Source organism: Lagenorhynchus albirostris, chromosome 3 (genome assembly GCF_949774975.1).
Source record: "Lagenorhynchus albirostris chromosome 3, mLagAlb1.1, whole genome shotgun sequence".
Classification (NCBI taxonomy): domain Eukaryota; kingdom Metazoa; phylum Chordata; class Mammalia; order Artiodactyla; family Delphinidae; genus Lagenorhynchus; species Lagenorhynchus albirostris.
In genome coordinates, this window is record NC_083097.1 from 119358484 (window position 1) to 119382568 (window position 24085).

The 24085-nt window shown below is 42.8% G+C and overlaps 1 protein-coding gene across 13 annotated transcripts in view; it reads left to right on the top strand.

The window, feature by feature from the left end:
* Nucleotides 1–24085, top strand: part of ARHGAP26 (Rho GTPase activating protein 26) — a 543304-nt gene that overhangs the window by 357785 nt on the left and 161434 nt on the right. For all 13 annotated transcript variants that reach the window (XR_009539612.1, XR_009539613.1, XM_060143876.1 and 10 more), the window contains exon 18: nt 16893–17052. Coding sequence is in view for 11 of the 13 variants with exons in the window: in XM_060143876.1 (XP_059999859.1) it covers nt 16893–17052 (160 nt within the window). In the remaining 2 variants the exon portion in view is untranslated. The remainder of the gene's footprint in view (nt 1–16892; nt 17053–24085) is intronic.

Consider the following 24085-nt stretch of genomic DNA (forward strand, 5'->3'; position numbering starts at 1 on the left):
TCTAGAGAAAGAAAGATGTGCCAGTACTGAAAACAATTGGATTGTCCAATAAAAGGGAATTTCTTAAATAAATTATGGAATATCCATACAGTAGAATACTGTAAACCTTAAGTATGTAGAACATCAGAATGAATGATATGTGAAAAATTCGTAGTAGAGCAGTAAAAACAGGTTATAAAACTGTGTACATACAGTCTGATTCCAGGTTGTTTTAAGATATGTGTGTCCATGTATGTGTGTGTGCCTAGGAAAAGCATAGGACATAACATGTAAACCTTAAAAACTAACTGGATAAAATTTAGTTATTTCTGATTGGTAGAATTATGAGTGAGTTTTATTTTCTCTGTGTTTTTCTGTCTTTTTCAATTGTACCACAACGGATGCTTTTCACTTACAATACAAAAAAGCAGGGGGAGGGACATAAGTCTTAGTTTTTTTTCCCTGATGATAACACCAAGAGAAAGAATAAAGGAGAGCTATTTTTAAATGGCCACTACACCTTAAAGACCAAACTGACATCTAATGACATTTACTGATTCTGTCTTAAGGGAGATAGAAGCATTTTATTTCGTAAATAACACACTCTGTGTCTGTACTGAGAGTGGGGGAGTCATACATGGGGGTGTATATGTTTAAGGGAGTGTGCATCCAAGTAGGGGTGTGTGTGTGTGTATGTGTGTAGCCAGGTGTCAGAGCCTCACAAGGCCGTGGTCCTTGTGGGAGTCGCAGAGATCTGCATATCCAAAGATATTGCCTGTGCTGAGCTGAGATTGTGGTTCACACCCCTGACTCATGGCCATGTGCTCTGTCGTTTGATGCCCAAGGTGCACCTGCAGGCATCCTGCCTTCAATGGGTCAGGAGTCTAAAAGACTTTCAGCTGCACTGAGGCTTCGTGAGACAGTCAAGTCTAGAACTGATGCACTCGTTTCTTGAAGCCATTTGCTGTTTGTTTTTTTAAGCACCAATACCAATGCCAATTCATAGAGAAGACTTGTTCAAGTGATTTTTTTGACATTTATATAGTGAACACTCTGAATCCTACCTTCCATAGAGTAGCAGGGCTCCCCGAACCCTGCTACTTTCTCCCCTCAAATTTGCCAGACACATTTCATCTTTCTAAAGGGTTCCTCTTTTGTTTGTTTCCCACTCTTGTTTAATGATTATTTAGCTTTTCACATAGCCCAGCCACATGCTGGCGTCTATCACCAAGATTGCAATGTGGTTCTCTCCTTCACGTATATTCCTGGAAGGTGGCCTTCTGTTTGCAAGACTGAGCAGTAGGTCTACTAGTGACGCGTTTTCAGGAAGAGCCGCTTCCGAACTGGGTTGGGGCCACAGAGGTGGATGGGGTGGGGTGAGCCGCTGAAGGCCGCGGGAGGTTCTCATCATTCTGTGGGAAACCAAAGGGGTGGCAAGGATCCCAGGGCTTCTGCTTGTGCTAAAGAGCTGTTGACACAGACTTTGGAATTCCTGTGGAAAAGGAAGCAAACTCCTCTAGCATGTAACTTTTAAAGAGGTCTCAGGCAGGCTCTGATGTTTGTGGTTGAAGATAGGACTTCTTACTTGCCTGTGTGTTTGCACGTGCACTTTGTATTCTCCTCATCTGTAGGCTTCCAGACTGTACTCTGATGAATGGGCTCAGCTCACACATCTCCCCCTTAGAGGCCTTCCCCAGCCTGCCTAAGTTGGTTCTCCTCACTGCTTTTTTTTTTTAACTTTTATTTTATTTATTTATTTTTTTAACATCTGTATTGGGGTATAATTGCTTTACAATGGTGTGTTAGTTTCTGCTTTATAACAAAGTGAATCAACTATACATATATCCCCATATCTCTTCCCTCTTGCGTCTCCCTCCCTCCCACCCTGCCTATCCCACCCCTCTAGGTGGTCACAAAGCACCACGCTGATCTCCCTGTGCTATGCGGCTGCTTCCCACTAGCTATCTATTTTACATTTGGTAGTGTATATATACACTATACACAGAGTCCATGCCACTCTCTCACTTTTTCCCAGCTTACCCTTCCCCCTCCCCGTGTCCTCAAGTCCATTCTCTAGTAGATCTGTGATTTATTTCTGTCCTGCCCCTCGGTTCTTCATGACCATTTTTTTTAGATTCCATATATATGTGTTAGCATACAGTATTTGCTTTTCTGTTTCTGATTTACCTCGCTCTGTATGACAGACTCTAGGTCCATCCACCTCACTACAAATAACTCAGTTTCATTTCTTTTTATGGCTGAGTAATATTCCATTGTATATATGTGCCACATCTTCTTTATCCATTCATCTGTCGATGGGCACTTAGGTTGCTTCCATGTCCTGGCTATTGTAAGTAGAGCTGCAATGAACATTGTGGTATATGACTCTTATTGAATTATGGTTTTCTCAGGGTATATGCCCAGTAGTGGGATTGCTGGGTCGTAGGGTAGTTATAGTTTTAGTTTTTTAAGGAACCTCCATACTGTTCTCCATAGTGGCTGTATCAATTTACATTCCCACCAGGAGTGCAAGAGGGTTCCCTTTTCTCCACATCCTCTCCGGCATTTATTGTTTGTAGATTTTTTGATGATGGCCATTCTGACCGGTTTGAGATGATATCTCATTGTAGTTGTTTTTTTTTTTTTTTTGCGGTACACGGGCCTCTCACTGTTGTGGCCTCTCCCATTGCAGAGCACAGGCTCGAGACGCGCAGGCTCAGCGGCCATGGCTCACGGGCCCAGCCGCTCTGCGGCATGTGGGATCTTCCCGGACCGGGGCACGAACCCGTGTCCCCTGCATCAGCAGGCGGACTCTCAACCACTCCACCACCAGGGAAGCCCTCATTGTAGTTTTGATTTGCATTTCTCTAATGATAAATGATGTTCAGCATTCTTTCATGTGTTTGTTGGCAATCTGTATATCTTCTTTGGAGAAATGTCTATTTAGGTCTACTGCCCATTTTTGGATTGGGTTGTTTGTTTTTTTGATATTGAGCTTGCATGAGCTGTTTGTAAATTTTGGAGATTAATCCTTTGTCATTTGCTTCATTTGCAAATATTTTCTCCCATTCTGAGGGTTGTCTTTTTCATCTTCTTTATGGTTTCCTTTGCAAAAGCTTTTAAGTTCATTAGGTCCCATGTGTTTATTTTTGTTTTTATTTCCATTTCTCTAGGAGGTGGGTCAAAAAGGATCTTGCTGTGATTTATGTCATAGAGTATTCTGCCTATGTTTTCCTCTAAGAGTTTGATAGCGTCTGGCCTTACATTTATGTCTTTATAATCCACTTTGAGTTTATTTTTGTGTATGGTGTTAGAGAGTGTTCTAATTTCATTCTTTTATATGTAGCTGTCCAGTTTTCCCAGCACCACTTATTGAAGAGGCTGTCTTTTCTCCATTGTATATTCCTGCCTCCTTTATCAAAAATAAGGTGACCATATGTGCTTGGGTTTATCTCTGGGCTTTCTGTCTTGTTCCATTGATCTATATTTCTGTTTTTGTGCCAGTACCATACTGTCTTGATTACTGTAGCTTTGTAGTATAGTCTGAGGTCTGGGAGCCTGATTCCTCCAGCTCCGTTTGTCTTTCTCAAGATTGCTTTGGCTATTCGGGGTCTTTTGTGTTTCCATACAAATTATGAAATTTTTTATTCCAGTTCTGTGAAAAATGCCATTGGTAGATTGATAGGGATTGCACTGAATCTGTAGATTGCTTTGGGTAGTAGAGTCATTTTCACAATGTTGATTCTTCCAATCCAAGATCATGGTATATCTCTCCATCTGTTTGTATCATCTTTAATTTCTTTCATCAGTGTCTTATAGTTTTCTGCATACAGGTCTTTTGTCTCCTTAGGTAGGTTTATTCCTAGATATTTTATTCTTTTTGTTGCAGTGGTAAATGGGAGTGTTTTCTTAATTTCACTTTCAGATTTTTCATCATTAGTGTATGGGAATGCAAGAGATTTCTGTGCATTAATTTTGTATCCTGCTACTTTACCAAATTCATTGATTAGCTCTAGTATTTTTCTGGTAGCATCTTTAGGATTCTCTGTTTATAGTATCATGTCATCTTCAAACAGTGACAACTTTACTTCTTTTCCGTTTTGGATTCCCTTTATTTCTTCTTCTCTGATTGCTGTGGCTAAAACTTCCAAAACAATGTTAAATAATAGCGCTCCTCACTGCTTTTTATCACATGCTCCTGTTCATTTCTTCTGGCCACTTTCACAGTCAGATATTCTTACTGATGTATTTGTATACTGTCTTCCCAATTGGAATACAATGCAAACATATGGAAAGCAGGGATCTTGCCTATCTGGTTCCCTGCTGCAATGCCTAGAAGGGGCTGTGGGATCTCATGGGTGTTCAGTCATAGTTGGGTACGAGCAGACGTGGTATGTGTAGGGGCCTGCAGAAGGCCAAGGAAGTTGAACCTTTGGAGTGAGGGCAGAACAGCGTGACAAGAGGTTGGAGAGATAGGCAGGGTCAAATCACATGGGCCACAGTGAGGGGTTTGGAGTTACCTGAGAACCTGTTGTTCATTAAGTTATTTCATCTCTGCGGGTTGCCACATACCCAGTTTGGTCTGCTAAAGTCACCCCTTAATGGCATTTCTCCTGGGCTTTGTGCACCACTGGGTCCTCAAAGTATTTCTTCAGCCTGTGCTGCATTCTCTCCCCCGTCTCCACTGCCAGCAGCTTGGCATTCTTCACCCACCTTTCCGAAGATCCCAGCAGAGCAAGATGACAAGAGCTAAGGTATCGGGGTTTGATGCCTGCACAATTGGAAGCATTCCGGAAGTTTGTCATTAAACACCTTGACTTCCCCATTGAAAAGTATTGGGTTTGAGCTTTGCAGATGATACTCACCAAGAGCCTGAATGACGGGAGATCGGGGCCCAGATCTCAACTGCACTGTTTGAATCATTTGTGTCTCTGTTTCTAGACATTATATGCTGTTCTCTGCCTAATGATATGTTGGTTTTCACACATTGGATCTGTAATTCCTGTTTGTCGACACTGTACTTTGTTTTATAATTTGCTCCCAAAGTAGCAGAATTCAGTGAGTTTCCAGTTTTGTTCTGCCTATGAGGAGGATAAATCAGGTTTTGCCTGGCATGCATTGAAAAAAGAAGTCTCCTGGCATAATTCCCTGATGAATCTATTTTTGTAATTAAGGCAATAAATGTAACAGAAGGGTTTGTTTCTTCACTCTTATTCTAACATGTACCACTATATATAAACACAATTATTTTATATGTACAGATAAATAAGGTGAGCTGCTGTTTCACTTAGGCTTGGACTACATTAAAATTTTGGGCGATAACAATTCAGGTGCAGCAAGGAGCTAGGAGATGTTGTATAGAACTTCAGGAATGGGGAGACGTAGTAAGATGTCATTCACTCATATTTTTATTCTAATTTTTGTGGGTTGTGAAATGTATATTGTTGGGGTTGTTTTTTTTTTAAGAATTCTATTCTTTAGCATCAGACATGTAAACATATATAAAAATGTTGATGTTCTACCCACATAATTCTTCATGGATGTTAGAGATCTGGGGTTTCGTCTTTCATGGTTAGTACTAATTGACCTCCGGAACTTTTCGAAGGAGTGTCAACTCTTGTACATGAACTGCCATGAACTTTTCAGGACACCTTGAAATAATTGTTTTCTCTATTAATTGCCTATCCACATGTAATTCAGAAGTTCGTTGATAGTACATATAGATTTATAAATTACAGTCATTTTGGTACATTGGCCCTTGCTATATAAAGCCAGCTTTTTCAACCTAAGCCTCTTGATTTGTTTCAGACTCATGGCAAGGAATGTAATTTTCTGTCTGTTTCCTTTTTGAGGTGAAGGTACACTCCTTTTCAAAACTATGCCAATCAGATGGGTTATTTCCCTTATTTGAAAAATCTTCACGAAAGGGGATAGATTACCCAGGGCGTATGTGTGTGTGTCCGTGCTTGCATGTATAGATGTGTGTTTCTCTCTCTCTCTGTCTCTCTCTCTGTCTCTGTCTCTCTCTCTCTCTCTCTCTCTCTCTCTCTGTCTGTCAATTTCTCCCTCAGTAACATTTCCCATAATCCCATCAGTGGATTTGGAATCTTGATTCTACCTCCTGAAAGGATTATCGTCATTTCGTAGAAGCAGCAACGAGGTTAGCATTTCATGGAAAGTGAGAACCCCTGACTGCTCAGTCTTAGAGCCATTATTCTTACTGGAGCTAAGTCACATGGTAAGGGGCCAATCCCTTAACCTTTGATGTAGTTCCTTTTGTCCCTGACCTTTCATCTGTAAAATGGGTGTAGTAATATGGATCTGTTCTTGTAGTTAATTAAAGGTTGTTAAGATGGTTCAGTTCGATGGGCTTTATAAATGTTTACATAACATATTTAATATTGGTGTTCTTTGTGGGTGACTATTAGCTAGGTAGCAGGTAACTAGCACCTAGAGGCTGTTACTTAGACTCTAGGCCTCCAGTTCATTGGCTAAACATTCTGTTCTTTTACAACCTCCCAGTGGGGAAGTCAGGGGAAGACTTAGCACAATGACAAAGAGAAAAATGTGGAACGACTTCAGAGACCTACCACGTTAACACAGACATAGATGCAAAGGCACGGTGCCTTACACATTTCAGTTACTTAAATAAATATGAAAAGTAGCATATTCTGGGTTTCGCGTGTCTTGAATTCTCTCACGGGGCCTTGTGCTAGTTTGTGAAGTTCTTACATCTCTTGTGCCCATGGAATTGGGGCATTTAAGTCTTAGTAGGTGAGACCTTTCTGAGTCTGCAGAGAGGCATAGCGAATTATGTTATCTCTCTGATCAGAATTTTCTCATGGCTTTTCATCTCGTTGAGTGGAGAGGGAAGCTCCTACAGTGGCCTGCAAGGATTTCCCGCCTCTGAGTCTGTGACCTGACTGGTCCTGATACCTTCCCCTTTGATGGCTCTGCGGCAGGTACGCTGGCTTTCACTGGTGCTGCCAACGTGCCCCACAGGTTGCTCCCTGAGGCATCTGCATCTGCTCTTTGCTCCCCTGGAGCGCTCTTCCCAGAGATCCACGTGGCTTGCTTCCTTCCCTCCTTCAGGTCGCTAGTACATACCTCCCTCTCAGTGATCCCTTCCCTCACCACTGTGCCTAGAACTGCAGACAGTCCCCAAGTGCTCCGTTTCCACCCTAGATTTTATTTGCTTATTGTCTGTCCAATCCCAAAAGAACGTAAGCTTTTAAAGCAGGGTATTTGGGAGTGGGGGGTGACTGTTTTGCTCATGGCTGTATCCCCAGCACTTAAAGAAGTCCCTGGCACATAATAGGCAGTAGAAAGTCCTAAGGCAATTCCTCCATGGCCTGCCTTTTTGGACAGTGCTCGCCTAAAGGTGAGAGGCTGAGCCATTGAAGGAAGTGTCACCACCAGCAGGAACTGATATATTTGCAGTGCTCCGTGACATCAGGTTGGCATGCACCGGTGCAACTATTATGCCTCCTCTGTGCTCCAGCATCTCTCTATAGACTGGAGAACATAAGCCTCAAAATCAGTCAATCAATGATCATGTGAAAGGACTTTAAAAACTGTAAAATGCTTTGGAAATGACAATGACACTGGACTTTATAATGGATTGTTATGTAATTTGAAATAGTTAAGTAATTTTCCAGGAAGCAGGGTTCCCTGGACCAGTGCTGTGCTTCCCCATCTGGGCCTGTGGACTGGGTCCAAGAATACAGCTACAGGCCAGAGCCTGAACCAGCCAGGACCAGAGTGGGGAAGTCCATCCAGTAACCCCTAGACTGAAGGGATGTGCCTTCCATGTGCACAAAACTATTCAAATACCAAGTAGCTGAGACCACGTAGGGCAAATAGAATTCAGGTTGGCCTGTTGTTAGTCTCTAAACAGCTGTGACTAATTTAGAAAAATTAAGCAGCTTAGCAGCAAAAGTATAATTCTTATTGTTAATGAAACCTGGCCTATTCCGGAGGAGGCCAGTAATTCCCGTGACCCAGATTAGTTTTCTCCCAGTAGAAAAGCTTAGGGGTTTTACACTGTTGATGGGCAGAGATGAACCTAATATCCTTGTTTGCTTTCAAATCATCCTTTTAAAAATAATCCGGTTCTCCTTATACCCATGTTCTCTTTAAGGCTAGGCTATGTAGAAGAGAAGAGAGGCAAGTGAGATAAAAATGGCAGATGGTATACTGTATATATTATATCTCACACATGTTTACACACACACACACACACACACACACACACACACACACACACACACACACACACACACACACACACACACACACGCACTGCATTGTATCAGAGAGCATCTAGGAGCAGTAAGTAGCTCTGGACTGCAGACTGCGTGGCATCAAATTCCAGCCCTACTACTTGTTCAGTATGTGACCTGGGACAAATTTCTGGGTTTTCTGAGCCTTAGCTTCTTCCTGTGGGATAGGATTGGAACTTAACCTCATAGGGTTATTGTCAAGATCAAATGGGGTAATCACTGCAGTGCTTAATGCTCGTCTCACAGGAGGTGCTCGCTCGGTCAGTATCAGTTGCTGCTGTTGTTGATGACGATGTTAATAATCTAAGGCAGGCAGGAAATAAAGGGATTTCAGAAAGGGATAAGAAAGGGAAGAGTGAGATGCAGGAGACACTATGCTAGAAGGTTTAAGTATATTGGAAAGAGACTGGTATAATATGGTAAGCTTATGCTGTAATTTATAATGCTTATTAGATCACTCATGTGATAATGATAATTATACCCTATGAGTATTTTATGGCCTTCGTACCTTCCAGATTAGCACTGTGGCCAATGAGAGCTGCCTGGTTTATTCCACGCTGTCGATGTCAGGGTGAGCTGCTCTAGCCACTCCCCTGACCACTGTCCCACTTAGCAAAGGTGCTGAGACACCAGTAGATTATGTGGAAGTTTAAACCAGGCATTCAGTGCGGCTGAGCCTTGAGAGCCTCAGAGGAAGATGGCCTCCCAAAGCATGCGCGTGTTCTCTTTTTTCACCAACACCTGATAAGGGCAAACTCTGTGCTAGGCCCTGGCGATGGGACAGTAAGGGAGGATAATGCCATCCCAGTTTTCTTGGAACTTCTAGTAAGTGGAGGAGACAGACAATGACAATTCCGTGAATAATGACATAATTCACCAAGTGCTAGGAAGGAGAATTGAGGAATTAGTTTTGTAATGAGGTATCTGACCTGGTATGGGGCATCCAGAAAGACCTCTTTGGGAAGTGAGAGTGATAAGTTAGGAGAGAGCCAGATCAAGAGGGGCTGCAGGGCTTCCCCGTCAGGGAGCATCAGTATTAGGAAGGAAGGCACCCAGGCCTAACGAGAGTTTTAGCCCAGTTTTAGCCAAGGGGGGCATGGTGGAGAAGGGTCTAGATCATGTGGGATCTTGCAGGCCGAGGGTTTTTAACCTGTAATTAAAAACAGTCAGAAGCCTTTGGTGGGTTTCAAACAGGTAGTGGTATTGGATTGGCGGAGACCAGAGGGGAAATAGAGCTGGTTGCACGCTCAGATTTTAGAACAGTCTCCACTTTAGACTGCAAGCTATATGCCAAGAGGTACCTTGGCTTTGCTGCATTTACCCAAATCCTTTTTCCTTTTCTCTGAAGGATTTTCAGTACCAAGTGGGCTTCTGTAAGCGGGCGTTAAAGTCGATGTATATGATACTTGTCAATACTTAACATCTTAGCAGTGAAGTTTTTCCGTCTGAAATATAGTTTTACACATTTCACCAGAAACAGAGAAGACATTGGTAGTTATTCACAGAGCTTTGAGACCCTTGGATGAAAGCGGAGCAGCCTGCCGGGCTGCACATGCGGCCATAATTGTCTTTTTGAGGGGGCTCTCGAAATCATCCATTTGGCCCGTCCTCCTTTCTTCCTTTTAATTCATCCTTCTCTCTCAGTCTTAAAGTGTTTACTCTTTCATTATTGCAGCTCTCTGACTCTGCCAGCCGACTGCAAATGGAATGCTGTCATATTTGAGGGCTATTTCGTCATTTTCATGTTTTTGTCAAGCATGAAGCCACTTCAGGAAGGGAGTAGAAATGATGTTTAGCCCAGTATCACTCTCATAGGCATACCTGCTCTTTCTTCCTCTCTCTTGCTTTTTCTTTCCTTCTTCCAGTTTAGTGATTTGGGTGGCGAATGAGGGAGCAGCTTTTTTTCCCTCTATTATAACCACTACTTTTTCTCCCACGTGCCCAAGCGTGGAACTGCTCCGTGTATTCATTTGTGGTTGGATTTTCTGAGGAAACAAAATGCCTCTTTCAGCCCAGCTGAACTGACCCGTAGTTGTGTAGGAGCAGCAGGGTGCTAAGGTGAAGATGATGGGCTCTGCAGCCACCCCGAGTTCCTCTCCTGGCTCTGCCCTTCATTAGCTGTGTGACCTCAGGCAAATTACTTATCTTCTCAGTGCTTCAGTTTTCTCCTCTGTTAAATGGCAGTGATAGTCTCACCTACTTGTCTCAAGGAGCTGTCTTGAAGATTATACTGGGTAAAAGTATCCATCATAAGCAGCATTCAGTTATTCAAAGCTTCCAATCTGGCTTCTCACTGGGTAACCATTCCCAGAAAGATATTAAATATGGTTGGTGAGCATGACCCCAGTAAGTGCACGGAAAAATTTATTTTAAACGCTCATTCTGGTGCCAGCCATCAGGACAGCCCAGCAAAGCTGTACTTATGGCTCTGATGGATTTCCTTGGCAGAAGCCTCCTCAGCACCATCCAGACTGGTCCTGTCTCCCCGAGTTCAGGTGGTATCCAGGCAACACACACACACAGTCTGACTCAGTAAAAAACTCTCAGCCAGTGGTGGTGAGGATTCCCCCCACCCTTTCCCCACTCTATACTAAGGATGAAGTTGAAGTTGGTGGAAGGAGCCTCACTGACAACCCTTGAAACTAAACTTGCCTTGGGTAGCCACAAAAAAAGTATAAGTTCCAGCAGCTTCCTTTCCAGCTAATCCTTCTTGGCCCCAGAGCTCGGAGCTTCTCTGTCCCTGAGAGGGTAGTAGAGAGATAAGTGATATTTACTGCAGCTTAGGTGCCCACACACTCAACTACTTTCCGAATTGGTAACCTGGGGCCTACCCAGTGCCTGCCTGTGTGCTGCAGGGGATGCACTCCAAGATCTGGATCCAGCCCCCAGTGCTGAGGCACTCATGAGAAGGGAAGCAGTCAGGGTAGAAATGTCCCACGGCATTGACTGTGAACATAATCACTTAGAGCTCTGTGTGGCCTCCCGTCAGGGAGGTGTCTAGAACTGGGCTTTGCAGGCAGGTGGGCGGTTAGGGGAGGACTTGCCAGGCAGGCCAAGGGCAAGTTGGTGCCCTTGAAGGCGAAGTGAGTGTGGTGGGTTTGCTGTAGCTTCCTATGAGGCTCTCAGCCTGTCATGTGAGGTGCTTATAGGGTAATGATAGAAAATAAGTAATAATATATTTTGAATTTTTCTGTGGATTTGAAGTATTTCATAATTTTTAAAAAAGAAGAAATGAAAAAAAAAAAAGGATAACCAGAAGAGAAAAATAGCCCTTGAAATACAGGTGGAAGAGACAGGGTTCCTTGCGCCAGGCAGAAGCAGGACACCAGGTGACACCACCAATTTACAGTGTGACTTAAATTGGCACTTGATTCTCCTTTCACCACTGTCATCACCACTACCTTGACCACCACCATGAACAATACTAGCTGTCATTTAGTAAGCCATTATTTCAGGCCAAGAGATTGACTCACCTAGTCTTATTAATCATCCTTAAACTTTATGAGGTAGGTACTGTTGCTTGTGTTTTATAGGTGAAGACAGGGGTTTAGAGAAGCCAAGTGACCTGCCTCCTGTCATCCAGCTGGGAATGTCTGTATGACTCCACTCCCTGTGCTATCCTGTCTCCTTTAGCTTTTTTTCCCCCATATTTATAAATTGGAAATAATATTTGTACTCCATACCTATAGAATGGCATTTTTCAAATTTTAAGTCATGAGACATTAATGGATTGTAAAATGGATTTAGTAGCAGAAAGATGACCAGAATAGAATAGAAAATAGCAGAATTTATCACACTTACTGTTTCTGAAACTTGTGCTTCTAGTAACTCGTGTTTCTGATATGCAAGTACGTATGTGTGTGTACCTCTCTCTATGTGTGTATATATGTATGTATGTACTAGTGAAGTGTTATATGGGAAAAAATTTTCCTACCATGGGTTATTGTCAGAAAGTTTGAGAGCTACTGTTCTAGACTTATATGAAGTTCAAACAACATTAAAAAGTGTTGCAGAGCTCCTGTAAACTCTAAAACACCTTGCAAGTCTAAGTTGTCATTACTTAACACTGGAAGCTGAAACAAATAAAGGATGGCAGATAAAAGTGTTGCTGTGCTGTAACCTCCACCCATCTGGTTCATCGCAGATAGTGCTAATCTGTCACCACACTGTGTCCAGTGGAGCCAGGATGCAACTTTAACACTCCTCGACATAGCACTGCAGGCCTCAAGATGAAACCTATTTGCAGACCTAGCAGCAGGCTTAGGTATTGTTGGTACATCAGGACCAGTCTGTGGTTATAAAGTACCGCTCAGCACTTCCAGAGCTCTGACTCTCATTTAAATGCTAGGAAGACAGATGTGATCCCCAGAACAGCATGGGCATCTCTGCATTACAGGCCCCAGAAGAGTTGCCTCCACTCTCCTCCCCTCATAGTGCTCCCCCACCACCATCTTCATCTGGAAGTAATTTACCTCCTTCTGCCTCTCAGAGGGTATCAGACCAATCCAGAGTCCCCATCCACTTTCCCTTGAAGCAAAGGTGGCAATGGCCATTTTCCTTGGAACATGCTCTTTCCTCATTAACCGTAATTCATTAGGGAACCACAGGGAACATGGGGTGCCGATCCCCCACCAACTGCCCTGAAGGCATGCCCCTCAGGAGATGCCCTGCTTCTCAGCTGGTGTGGCAAACTCTTAACAGTCACAAAAGGAACCGGGCTTTCCCTTAAAATCGCATGTGGAAACTGTTTCTCTGCCGCCTGCAGAGGAAGCCTGTAGAATTGGCAGTTGTCTTAGAATTCTCCACAGAAGAGTCCACGTGGACCTAGGGAAAGCCTGTCAAAGACTCCCTCAGTGGAATATGCAATAATGCATAAGAGACTCTTGTGTGTGGATTTTAAGTCAAGACTCAACATGACATTCTGGGCTGTGTGGGGAAGAGCTCAGGCAGCTCAGTTACCAACCCCGAAAGCAAGTTCTCTGTGTTTTATAGACCTCACTAATGAATGAGCCCCGTGGCCTTGGCTAGACCAGGCTTCCCAGTGCTCTGCCAGCCCTCCTCCCACACATGGGTAAATGCATCAAGTTATAATGGATGGCTGGTGCCAGCAGAGACTGAGGTCTGTGCCTTTCTCTCTGGGTTACATAGCAATCTCCAGCCATTAATAATTCACTCTGGAGTAATGAACATAGCTGTACCAAGTTGTGAGCAGTAACAACCAAGTGATAGATCAATTTGTTACCTCAGTGTGCCGAAAGATAATGGTAGCTCGTCATGAAAGGTATAGCCTTTTTCCCCAAAAGTTTCATAAGACTTAGATCAATGTGTTTTTTTAAGTTCTAAAATAAAATGGATCATTAAAAAGGAAATGAGTTACATTGGGTAGCCTCAAGCGTATTTATATTCAGAGATGCTTATCCACAATTACCATAGGTTTTTTCCAAATGCCTTTGGTCATTTGAGCCAGTAAATCGGAGTAATTATTGCTCATTAATTAAATCTAAGAAATGGAACACAGTTCCAGACTTTGAAAAGGGAGGTTGGGAGAGTTGAGATACATTCCCCAAAAATCATCAATAATAATTTGAGGTTTTCTGAGTAAGTAGTTGGGTTGAGAATTATTGTTTAATGTCTACTCAGAAACGCGTGTCGTCTTTTAACACCTCATTGAACATTTGTTGTGTTTCTCCTGGGCCGGGCACTGCTCTCAGCACTGGTGCTACCAACTAAAATAAGCACGGTCTCTACCCTAAGGCAGTAGTCGAGACCTTAATAACATGTAATAAATCCAGGGGCCAACACTCCTGCCTTCATTGAGGGGTGGAGGACTGGGGAGAGACTAGACAGAGACTTCAGAAGGGAAGGGAGCCATTGGCGCCGTGCCTTGAAGACCAACAGTTTGCCAAGCAAAGAAAGAAGGGTAGGAGAACGTTCTAGGGAAAAGATTGACAAAGGCAGGTAGATGTGAAAGTGGAAAGAGGATGGGTAGTGAATGATTATAATAATCATCACTGCATTTCCCACACGGTAACACATTTAACTGATACAACAACCTCACGAAGTAGATGTATTATTCACCTCACCCCCTTTTTTATTTTATTTTATTTTTTTAATTTATTTTATTTATTTATTTTTGTCTCCGTTGGGTCTTCTTTGCTGCGCGCGGGCTTCCTCTAGTTGTGGCGAGCGGGGGCTGCTCTTGGTTACGGTGCACAGGCTCCTCATTGCAGTGGCTTCTCTCCTTGCGGAGCACAGGCTCTAGGCGCGCGGGCTTCAGTAGTTGTGGCACACGGGCTTAGTTGCTCCACGGCATGTGGGATCTTCCCGCACCAGGGCTCAAACCCGTGTCCCCTGCATTGGCAGGCGGATTCTTAACCACTGCGCCACCAGGGAAGCCCTCATCCCCTTTTTTAAAAGATGAGGAACCCAAAGCTTAAACACTGAGTCCCTTGCTCAGGGACCCAGAGCTGGGAGGTGACAGAGGGCTTAGAGGTGAGTTGGAAAAGCTGTGCTACGTCATAGGAGTTTGACATTAAAAACAGTGGAGCCCACCAGTGGTTTATGGTCACCATTATCAGAACGTTCCAGCTGTGCAAGCGTCGCTGAACACTTGCACATACACTGTGTCACTGTGTTCTCTCTCAGTGACCCAGTGAGGTGTGAGGCCATTGTAGTTTTCAACAGAGGACTGCCTTGAGTGGAGCTAAGTTGTAGACGGTAGCTGGTGGTGGCAGGCAGGGTGCCGCCAAACCCAGAGAGTCTAGTCAGAGAGCCTCGTTAAGAGGCTGTTGCTTTAGTCAGATTGTGTTGAGAAGCGTGATGGTGAAAGTGATCATCGTCCAAACCCTATATTTTTATATTGGTCTACAATTTAAAAGTGCTTTCATACATAAATAGCTTGTTGGTTCATTTACACAGGGACTTTTGTGACAAGAGGGTAAGTCTACTGACTTGGCTTATTTGGGAGGGGAAGTATAAAGGCATGGAACTCACTTCCTGCAGAAAGGAACTGATGTTGAAAGTAGTGGTGTTACAAGCAGCTTGTAAATATGCAGACTTACTGATTGACTGAGGCCCAGAACCAAAGCCTTTCCCCTTTGCCAGCCTTTCCCCTTGCTTTAACGCTTTCAGACTAGAAACCTGATACAGTTTTGGGTAGAATGGAAAACTATAAGTAACATCAGGAGATTCAGCTAGAACTCAGAAAATGTTTGTAAAATATTATTACTTGGACCAGAAACAGTCCAAGGCATCAGTGGAAACATCTCCTTGCTGCAGGTATTGTTTAGCAATCAGAAAGCAAGTTCCCTTCCTGACTGGGCTGTTCCACAGTTCACGTTTCACAGACTTAACCATCCCTTTCAGAGGAGGAGCTTTTTATGAAATTAGACGTTTAGCCCTAGAAAATGAAAGAAAAATACACATCTGCTGATAAAATTGGTTAATGTAGTGTTCAGTAAAGGCTCAGTTTCAAAACCAGCAGTTAAAGCAGTAGAACCTCTTTTTCCTCCTACAAAATAGAAGTATCCAAGAGAAACAGTGCAAACATTTATAGAATTGTGTGAAAAACAAATACTCAGTATAAATAGCACCAAGGGCTAGGGAGGTATGTCTGTGCAAACTGGCATCTCTGCCCAATTTCTCTCTAGTTTCTAGTAATGAATAGTTTCCTTCTTCTAACAGGTGGAAATATTAGGTGGAAGCCCCTAATATTTTCTTAACAATACTGAATGGCCTTAACTTTTAACTTATTTGTTGTCAATAGATAATTGGTATATTTGTGTACATGGGGCCAGCAAATGAACAATGAAATTTTATGGCTAGGTCATGGTGCCCTGGGTGTGGAGTTCAGATATATGTTTTGAGTAGTTGTTTATCCAGAAATATGCATATGTGTTTAGCAGTTTACTCAGCCCCAATACTCCTGACCCTGTGTGTTCCTTGGACTTTGAGAGTAAGTGACAATATAAACACAGCCATATACATGGATGTACAGTAGTGCATTTTTATTTCTGTTTATGCAGAAATGTTTGGCTTAATGTAAGCCACGTGTCTAATATGATGGGGCTTTAATACTTTGAGCCTAAAGTGCTGAATTTCCTGACCGAGATCTACCCATTTAAAAAAATTAGGTCTATTTTGGGCCTATATTTGCAAATGTATTAAAGCCATCAGGAGTTTTTAATATTTGCACTAGAGAAAATGCTAATGATCACAGCGGTTTAAGCAGCAGCCAAGTTTAAAAGTTGTAACTAAGAGGGATTAGCAGTTACCTGGATTTGCAGAATAGGGATTCAGATGTGCAAAGGTTCACATTTTGGAAGGCAAGCTGCTTTGGTTGGTTGGTTGGTTGGTTGGTTGGTTGGTTGGTTGTTTTAGGCAAAATGGGAATTGTAAGGAGTGTCGTATCCTGAAATAACAAAAGAGCCCAAACACTGGAGATTTCTGAACCTTTGGTAGACGAAAATAGGAGTAGAAAAGTCTCTCTTTGGACTCCAGAGGCATCCGAACATGTCCCCAGATCTGGCTCCTACCAGATGAGGCGTCTGAAGATGGGAAGGGTACAGGAGGTCAGCTGTCCACTCATACACTATTTCTCTCATTTGTGCCATTTCTTTTCCTTCCTACCAGCGTTGCTAACAACCACAAGCAGAATTTGATGACGGTGGCAAACCTTGGCGTGGTGTTCGGACCCACCCTGCTGCGTCCTCAGGAAGAAACGGTAGCAGCCATCATGGATATCAAGTTTCAGAACATTGTCATTGAGATCCTAATAGAAAATCATGAAAAGGTAATATATCATTGGTCACCACAAGTGGAGAATTTACTTGGGGGGGAGCTGAGTTGAAACTGGCCTACAGGGTTGACTGAGGTTCACATCAGTGGTGGCTTTTACACTGTAGTGATGATGACTAAGTTGCTGGTGGTGGTATGGTGGCGGTGATAGTCATCTTGGGATTGCAGCAGTGGCAACGGTGGCGGTTGTGGTGACGGTAGTGGCGGACAACATATTGGGCATTTCTTTTGTAACAGGAACTGTGTGCTAAGCACTTTACATATGCTGTCCTTTTAACCTCATAACAATGCAGTGAAGGAGGTACTACTAGGAGGCTCATTTTGAAAATGCCCTTTACCCATTTGTTTTTTTTTTCACTTGGTTGTCTTCTTATGAATTTTTGAGTTTTTTTAAAACATTAGAATAGTAAACTATTTTCATGTGTTTCAAATATTTTTCCTAAGCTATAGTTTCCTTATAGTTTTATAAATGGTGTATTGTTTCATACTGTGGGGGGGGGCGTGTCTGTCTTTTCCTTTAGGGCATTGGAGTTTCTGGTCTGTCTTAAGAAGGTTGCCCTCACCCCACATAATGAAGTATGTCAACACAGCTGCCCTTAAAAACTGGGGTAGAGGGACATGAAACTCCACCCATCTGTCCCACCTCAGTTCCTGGTAGCACATCTCTCTGAAGCTTCTCAGAAACTGCAGGGCACCATTTGACAGCCCAAGGTGCTGGGATATAATAAAAATGCTGTTCCTCCTAAATAAAACCTTTACCTAGAAAGGTGAATGGATCGCACTAGGTCACCTGCCAAATAAATCTAGCATCTGACCGCTAACCACCTGCACTGATGACACTCCAAAATAAGCCATCATCAGCTCTCGTCTGGATTTTTACAGGAGCCTCCTAATTTTTGTTTCCCTGTTCCCACCCTTGGCCTGTCTATTCCGATGTCAGCCACCAGAATGAGGTTTTTTTAGTGTTAGATCAAATAGTATCAGTTGTCTGCTAAGAACCGTCCAGTGGCTTCGCATTTCACAGAGTGAAAGTCAGAGCTCTCCCAGGAGCCTTGAATGTCCTACAGGGTCTCTGCTCTCCCCTCTGTTACTTGCCTCGTCTCACCTCCTACAGCCCTCTCCCTGAGTTCCCTCCTACGGCCACCTCGACTGCCTTGCTGGTCCTTGCCCACGGCACACATTCCCACCTCAAGGCCTTTGCAGTTACCATTTGCAGTGCGTGGAACGCTCTTCCTCCTGGCATACTTCTTCACCTCCTTCAAGCCTAAGTGAGGCCCACCAACATCTCTCTATTTTAAATTGCGAACAGTCTCAACCCCGGCATTCCCCCTCCCCTTGATCATGCCGTCTCTCTCCTTACCACTTTCTGGCATACTATATAATTTACTTATTGATTACACCTATTGCCTTTCTGGCCTCTTGTAGAATGTGTGTATCATGAAAGCAGGGACTTTAGTCTGTTTTCTTCTGCGCTTTGTCCCCAGTTCCTCAGTATGTGCTCAGTGTATGTGTTGGATGAATGGGTGGGCTCCTGTGGTAGCTAAGCTCCAAAGTGGCTCCTGGTAACCCCTGTCTCCTAGTAGTCGCTCCCTTGTGTATCCTCTTCCAACTGTGAATAAGCGATCAGCACTGATCCCAATGTGATCAGTAGGAATTGATCAATAGGAAATTGCAAAAATAATGGTCTGTGACTTTGCTGAGCAGTCCTAAGACCTTGTCGCATTTGCCTTGGTTTCTGGACTTGTTCACTCCGGGGCAAGCAAGCCACCATGCTGTGATGGTGGTCACACAGCCCAGTGGAGAGAAAGTGAGGCTGCCTACCAACAACCAGACCAAGTTGCCAGCCATGTGTGAGTCAGCCACTCTGGAAGTGAATGGTCATGCCTTCAGATGATATAGCCCCAACCGACACCTTGAGTGCAACCGCATAAGAGACCACTGAGCTAGCCTTCTCCTGACTCGCAGAAAGTGGTAGAAATACTAAATGCTTTAAACCACTAAGTTTGGGGGATAATTTGTTATAGAGCATTAGTAATTACTAAAGAATCTCTGAATATAAACTTTCACAGAGTAACAGAGATCTCCTGCAAAATTGTGTAAACAACATAGCCTTTTTCTGACATGGTTAATAAAGAGATATGAAATCAGATAATTTATTTGAAGAAATTATCTTCTCTTTCTCTCAAACTTTGGACTCTGTCCAACCACTTCCCACAAATATAGTAAATCAGGTATAAAAGAAGATTATGTTACGTATGATGAAAATTAACTTGGAAAAAGGGAATATAATCAAATAGCAGTTAATAACATGTTTTCTAAAAACAAAACACTCGGATTTAAATCTGTTACCTCTTAATAGCTATGTGACCATGAGCAGATTACTCAGCCTCTCTGTGCTCATAAAAGTACTTTCAGTACAGTGTAACTGCTGTGACAAATAACCCCAAAATATCAGTGACTCAGGACAATAGAAGTTTATCTCTTGCTCACATACCAGTTTACTGTGGGTATTCTGAGGGTGGGGTACTGCACCGTGATTCAGCAACCCAGGTTCCTTCCATCTTGTAGCTCTGCCTTCTGCTCTGCAGATCTCTACAATCGACCAGTTGGTGGGGGAAATGAGAGAGCAAGGAGGATTGAGTAAGATTATATGGGCCAAGCCTAGAAGATGCTTTCCTTATTTTCACCGCCGTTCCATTGGCAGAACTCAGTCATGTGACCCCATCCAACTGCAAGGGAGGCTGGGAAAGCACCCAACTGTGCAGAGCAAAGGGAAGCAAGTTTGATGACCAGCTAGCCAGTGAGCCACCTCCCTTATTCTGTTGTGTTGTGAGGATTAGATAAGGTGATTTACATAAAAGACTTAGCCAAGAATCCAGCCAGGAGTAAGTGTCAATAACTGTAATACAGTCAATAACTGTAATCTGTCTCAACAGAATTCTCTGAAAATAGAGCATAAGTCCATCTCTGAGTGTCACATATGCCCCTTTCTCAAAATGATAATTTTTAAACTTAATCTTTTGTTAAACAAAATAATATTAAATGTTGAGACAGATTTCTAAGGAGTTTGATTATGTTTCATGTCCCTAAGGGGCATATACGAGCTTACAGCAGGCAACATCTAATGATTTTTGAACCTTAACAGTTTTTTGGTGTCCTTGGGCCTTTAAAGCCAGAAAACATTCAAAAGTAGTGTTATAGAAAAAAGACCGGATACTGCTAATAACAATATTAAAACTTGTGTAAACAAGCAGCCATCCCGCCTTGAGCACAAAATATAGAAATAGAAATGAAATATGAAATGCATGGCCAGGCCTGCAAGTATATGGGCAGGAACTGGTGAAAATACTCATCTGATTTGGTGGATTATAAATTATGTTCCTCTATGCTGTGTATCTGGTGAGGTACATATTAAAAGAGTATTACAGTGCTTCATTATATGTTCTTCTTCATTAGTCTCTGCGAGAGAGTGAGATGATTCACAGCGAGATTTATGTTCCTGTGGAAGCCAGTGCAGGAGTGTCAGTGGAAACATTCCTAGGATGAAGGCTGCAGCAGAGTGTATGTCTCCAGTCCTGAGGGAGCTAGTGTACCACCACGATAGAGGTTTTTAACCTGGGATCCATGATGGGCCAATGTTACATGCAAGACCTGTGTACGTACATGATTCTGGGAAGAAAGTCGTTAATATTCATCAGGTTTGCCTTTCTGGTGAAAACAACTTAGAATAAGGCAGTTTGACTCCTTTTCAAATGTCGTTTCAGGCCTGATCTGGTATAAAGTTAGCAGATGCTGCCTTAGCCTCCTTTGGAAACCTGTGATGTTCACCTCACAGGAACCCAAAGCATACATGGCCACGCCCTGAGAGCCCCTGGCTTTCTGGAGACAGTGCTTTGGAGGAATTTCCTGCCAAGGGAATTTAACATTATCCGTCAACAGAGCATGTTTTTGTCCTCAGGTGAATATTGTTATCTTCCTTTAAAATCCACAATATGAAGATCTTAGTTAACAGTATTTAATGAGCGTTCCCTTAGGCTTGGCTGTAATTTTCTAGAGATATAAATGCACACACAAATGTCGTAAGTGACTACTTCTCTAACTTTCTTGTCGGAAGTTGGACGAAATCCTGAAACCTCACTTGAAGAAATGCTTTCCAACAGCATCATTTCATCCTGTCCCCCAACAAGCGTTTGATAGCAAATGCCCCCTTTCTTGAACAAGCCCTAATACAGGTCTTAACTGTATGTCTCCCACAGTTAGTGGTATAATACTCTCTCTCGTGTTGTTAAGAACATTTTACATGAGATGTGTACTTTGTGCCTTGGAATAAAATTGGGAGGGACCCAGGAATAAGTAGAAGACAGCACAGATGGAGGGTATAGAAACCCAGGCATGTAGCCTTTGGAGCCACTCAGAGAGAGAGAGAGAGAGAGAGAGAGAGAGAGAACTGTAAGATGTCTGTTTCAGTTGTCTGTTTCAGTTATCTGTTGCTTCATAACAGATCATCTACAAACCTAGTGACGTAAAACAGCAATGACTTGTTTTGCTCACACATCTGTGGACCAGAAATCTGGGCAGGGCTCATGTGTGTTCCAAGCTGCAGTGGTTTTACTGCAACTGGTGGATCCAAGATGACCTTACTCCACATGTCTGGGCCCTTGGTACTAGCTGTTGGCTAGGACACCTTGGCCCTCCTCCACATGCCCTCTCTCTCCATGAGATCTCTCATCATTTAGTAGTCTAGGCCAAACTCAAGAGGGCAAACACAGAAGCTGCAAGATCTCTGAAATCCTAGGCCTAGAATAGACAAAGTGTCACTTCAGCTACATTCTGTTGGTCAAAGCAAGTCACAACTCCAGCCAGATTGAAGGGGCAGGAAGTAGACCCCACCTCTGGATGGGAGGAGGAGTGTGCATGCACAGGCGTGGGAGGAATTGTGGGCTGCCGTTTTCGCAGATGATCTCCAAGAATGCCTCACTCCCCATCACTGGAAGGTTTGCATGTAGTTCCCACTGGACAGGCTTTCCTTTCTTATTGGTGGCTGCAACTGCTCAGCGTTTCTTTTTTTTTTTTTTTTTAAACATGTGAACATATCCCCCCCCCCTTTTCTTATTGGAGTATAATTGCTTTACAATGTTGTGTTAGTTTCTGCTGTACAAGCGAAGTGAATCAGCTATATGTATACATATATCCCCTCCTTCTTGGACGTCCCTCCCAGCCTCCCCCGCAATCCCACCCATGTAGGTCATCACAGAGCATCGAGCTGAGCTCCCTGCACTATACAGCAGGTTCCCACTAGCTATCTCTTTTACACATGGTAGTATATTTATGTCAAACCTAATCTCCCAATTCATCCCACCCTCCCCTTCCCCCCTGTGTCCACACGTCCATTCTCTATGTCTGTGTTTCTATTCCTGCCCTGCAAATAGGTTCATCTGTACCATTGTTCTAGATTCCACATATATGCATTAATATATGATATTTGCTTTTCTCTTTCTGACTTACTTCACTTTGTATGACAGACTCTAGGTCCATCCACAAATGACCCAATTTCATTGCTTTTGATGGCTGAATAATATTACATTGTATGTATGTACCACATCTTCTTTATCCATTCATCTGTTGATGCACATTTAGGTTGCTTCCATGTCCTGGCTATTGTAAATAGTGCTGCAGTGAATATTGGGGTACATGTGTCTTTTTGAATTATGGTTTTCTCAGGGTAAAGGCCCAGTAGTAGGATTACTGAGTCATATGGTAGTTCTGTTGTTAGTTTTTTAAGGAACCTCCATACTGTTCTCCATAGTGGCAGTATCAATTTACATTCCCACCAACAGTGCAAGAGGGTTCCCTTTTCTCCACACCTTCTCCAGCATTTATTGTTTGTAGATTTTTTGATGATGACCACTCTGACCAGTGTGAGATGATATGTCATTGTAGTTTTGATTTGCATTTCTCTGATAGTGATGTTGAGCATCTTTTCATGTGCCTCTTGGCCATCTGAGTGTCTTCTTTGGAGAAATGTCTATTTAGGTCTTCTGCCCATTTTTGGATTGGGTTGTGTGATTTTTTTTGATATTGAGCTTGCATGAGCTGCTTGTAAATTTTGGAGATTAATCCTTTGTCAGTTGCTTTGTTTGCAAATATTTTCTTCCATTCTCAGGGTTGTCTTTTTGCCTTGTTTATGGTTTCCTTTGCTGTGCAAAAGCTTTTAAGTTTCATTAGGTCCCATTTATTTATTTTTGGTTTTATTTCCATTTCTCTAGGAGGTGGATCCAAAAAGATATTGCTGTGATTTATGTCAAAGAGTGTTTTCCCTGTGTTTTCCTCTAAGAGTTTTATAGTGTCCGGTCTTACATTTAGGTCTTAAATCCATTTTGAGTTGACTTTCGTGTATGGTGTTAGGTAATGTTCTAATTTCATTCTTTTACACGTAGCCGTCCAGTTTTCCCAGCACCACTTATTGAAGAGACTGTCTTTTTTCCATTATATATTCTTGCCTGCTTCATCATAGATTACTTGACCATAGGTGTGTGGGTTTATCTCTGGGCTTTCTATCCTGTTCCATTGATCTATTTTTCTGTTTTTGTGCCAGTACCATATTGTCTTGCTTACTGTAGCTTTGTGGTATAGTCTGAAGTCAGGGAGTCTGATTCCTCCAGCTCCATTTTTTTTTTCTCAAGATAGCTTTCACTATTTGGGGTCTTTTGTGTCTCCATACACATTTTAAGATTTTTTTGTTCTAGTTCTGTGAAAAATGCCACTGGTAATTTGATAGGGATTGCATTGAATCTGTAGATCGCTTTGGGTAATATAGTCATTTTCACAATATTGATTCTTCCAATCCATGAACATGGTATATCTCTCCATCTGTTTGTGTCTTCTTCGACACAGACAGGTCTTTTACCTCCTTAGGTAGATTTATTTCTAGGTATTTTATTCTTTTTGTTGCAGTCGTAAATGGGATTGTTTCTTTAATTTCTCTTTCTGATCTTTCGTTTTCAGTGTATTGGAATGCAAGAGATTTC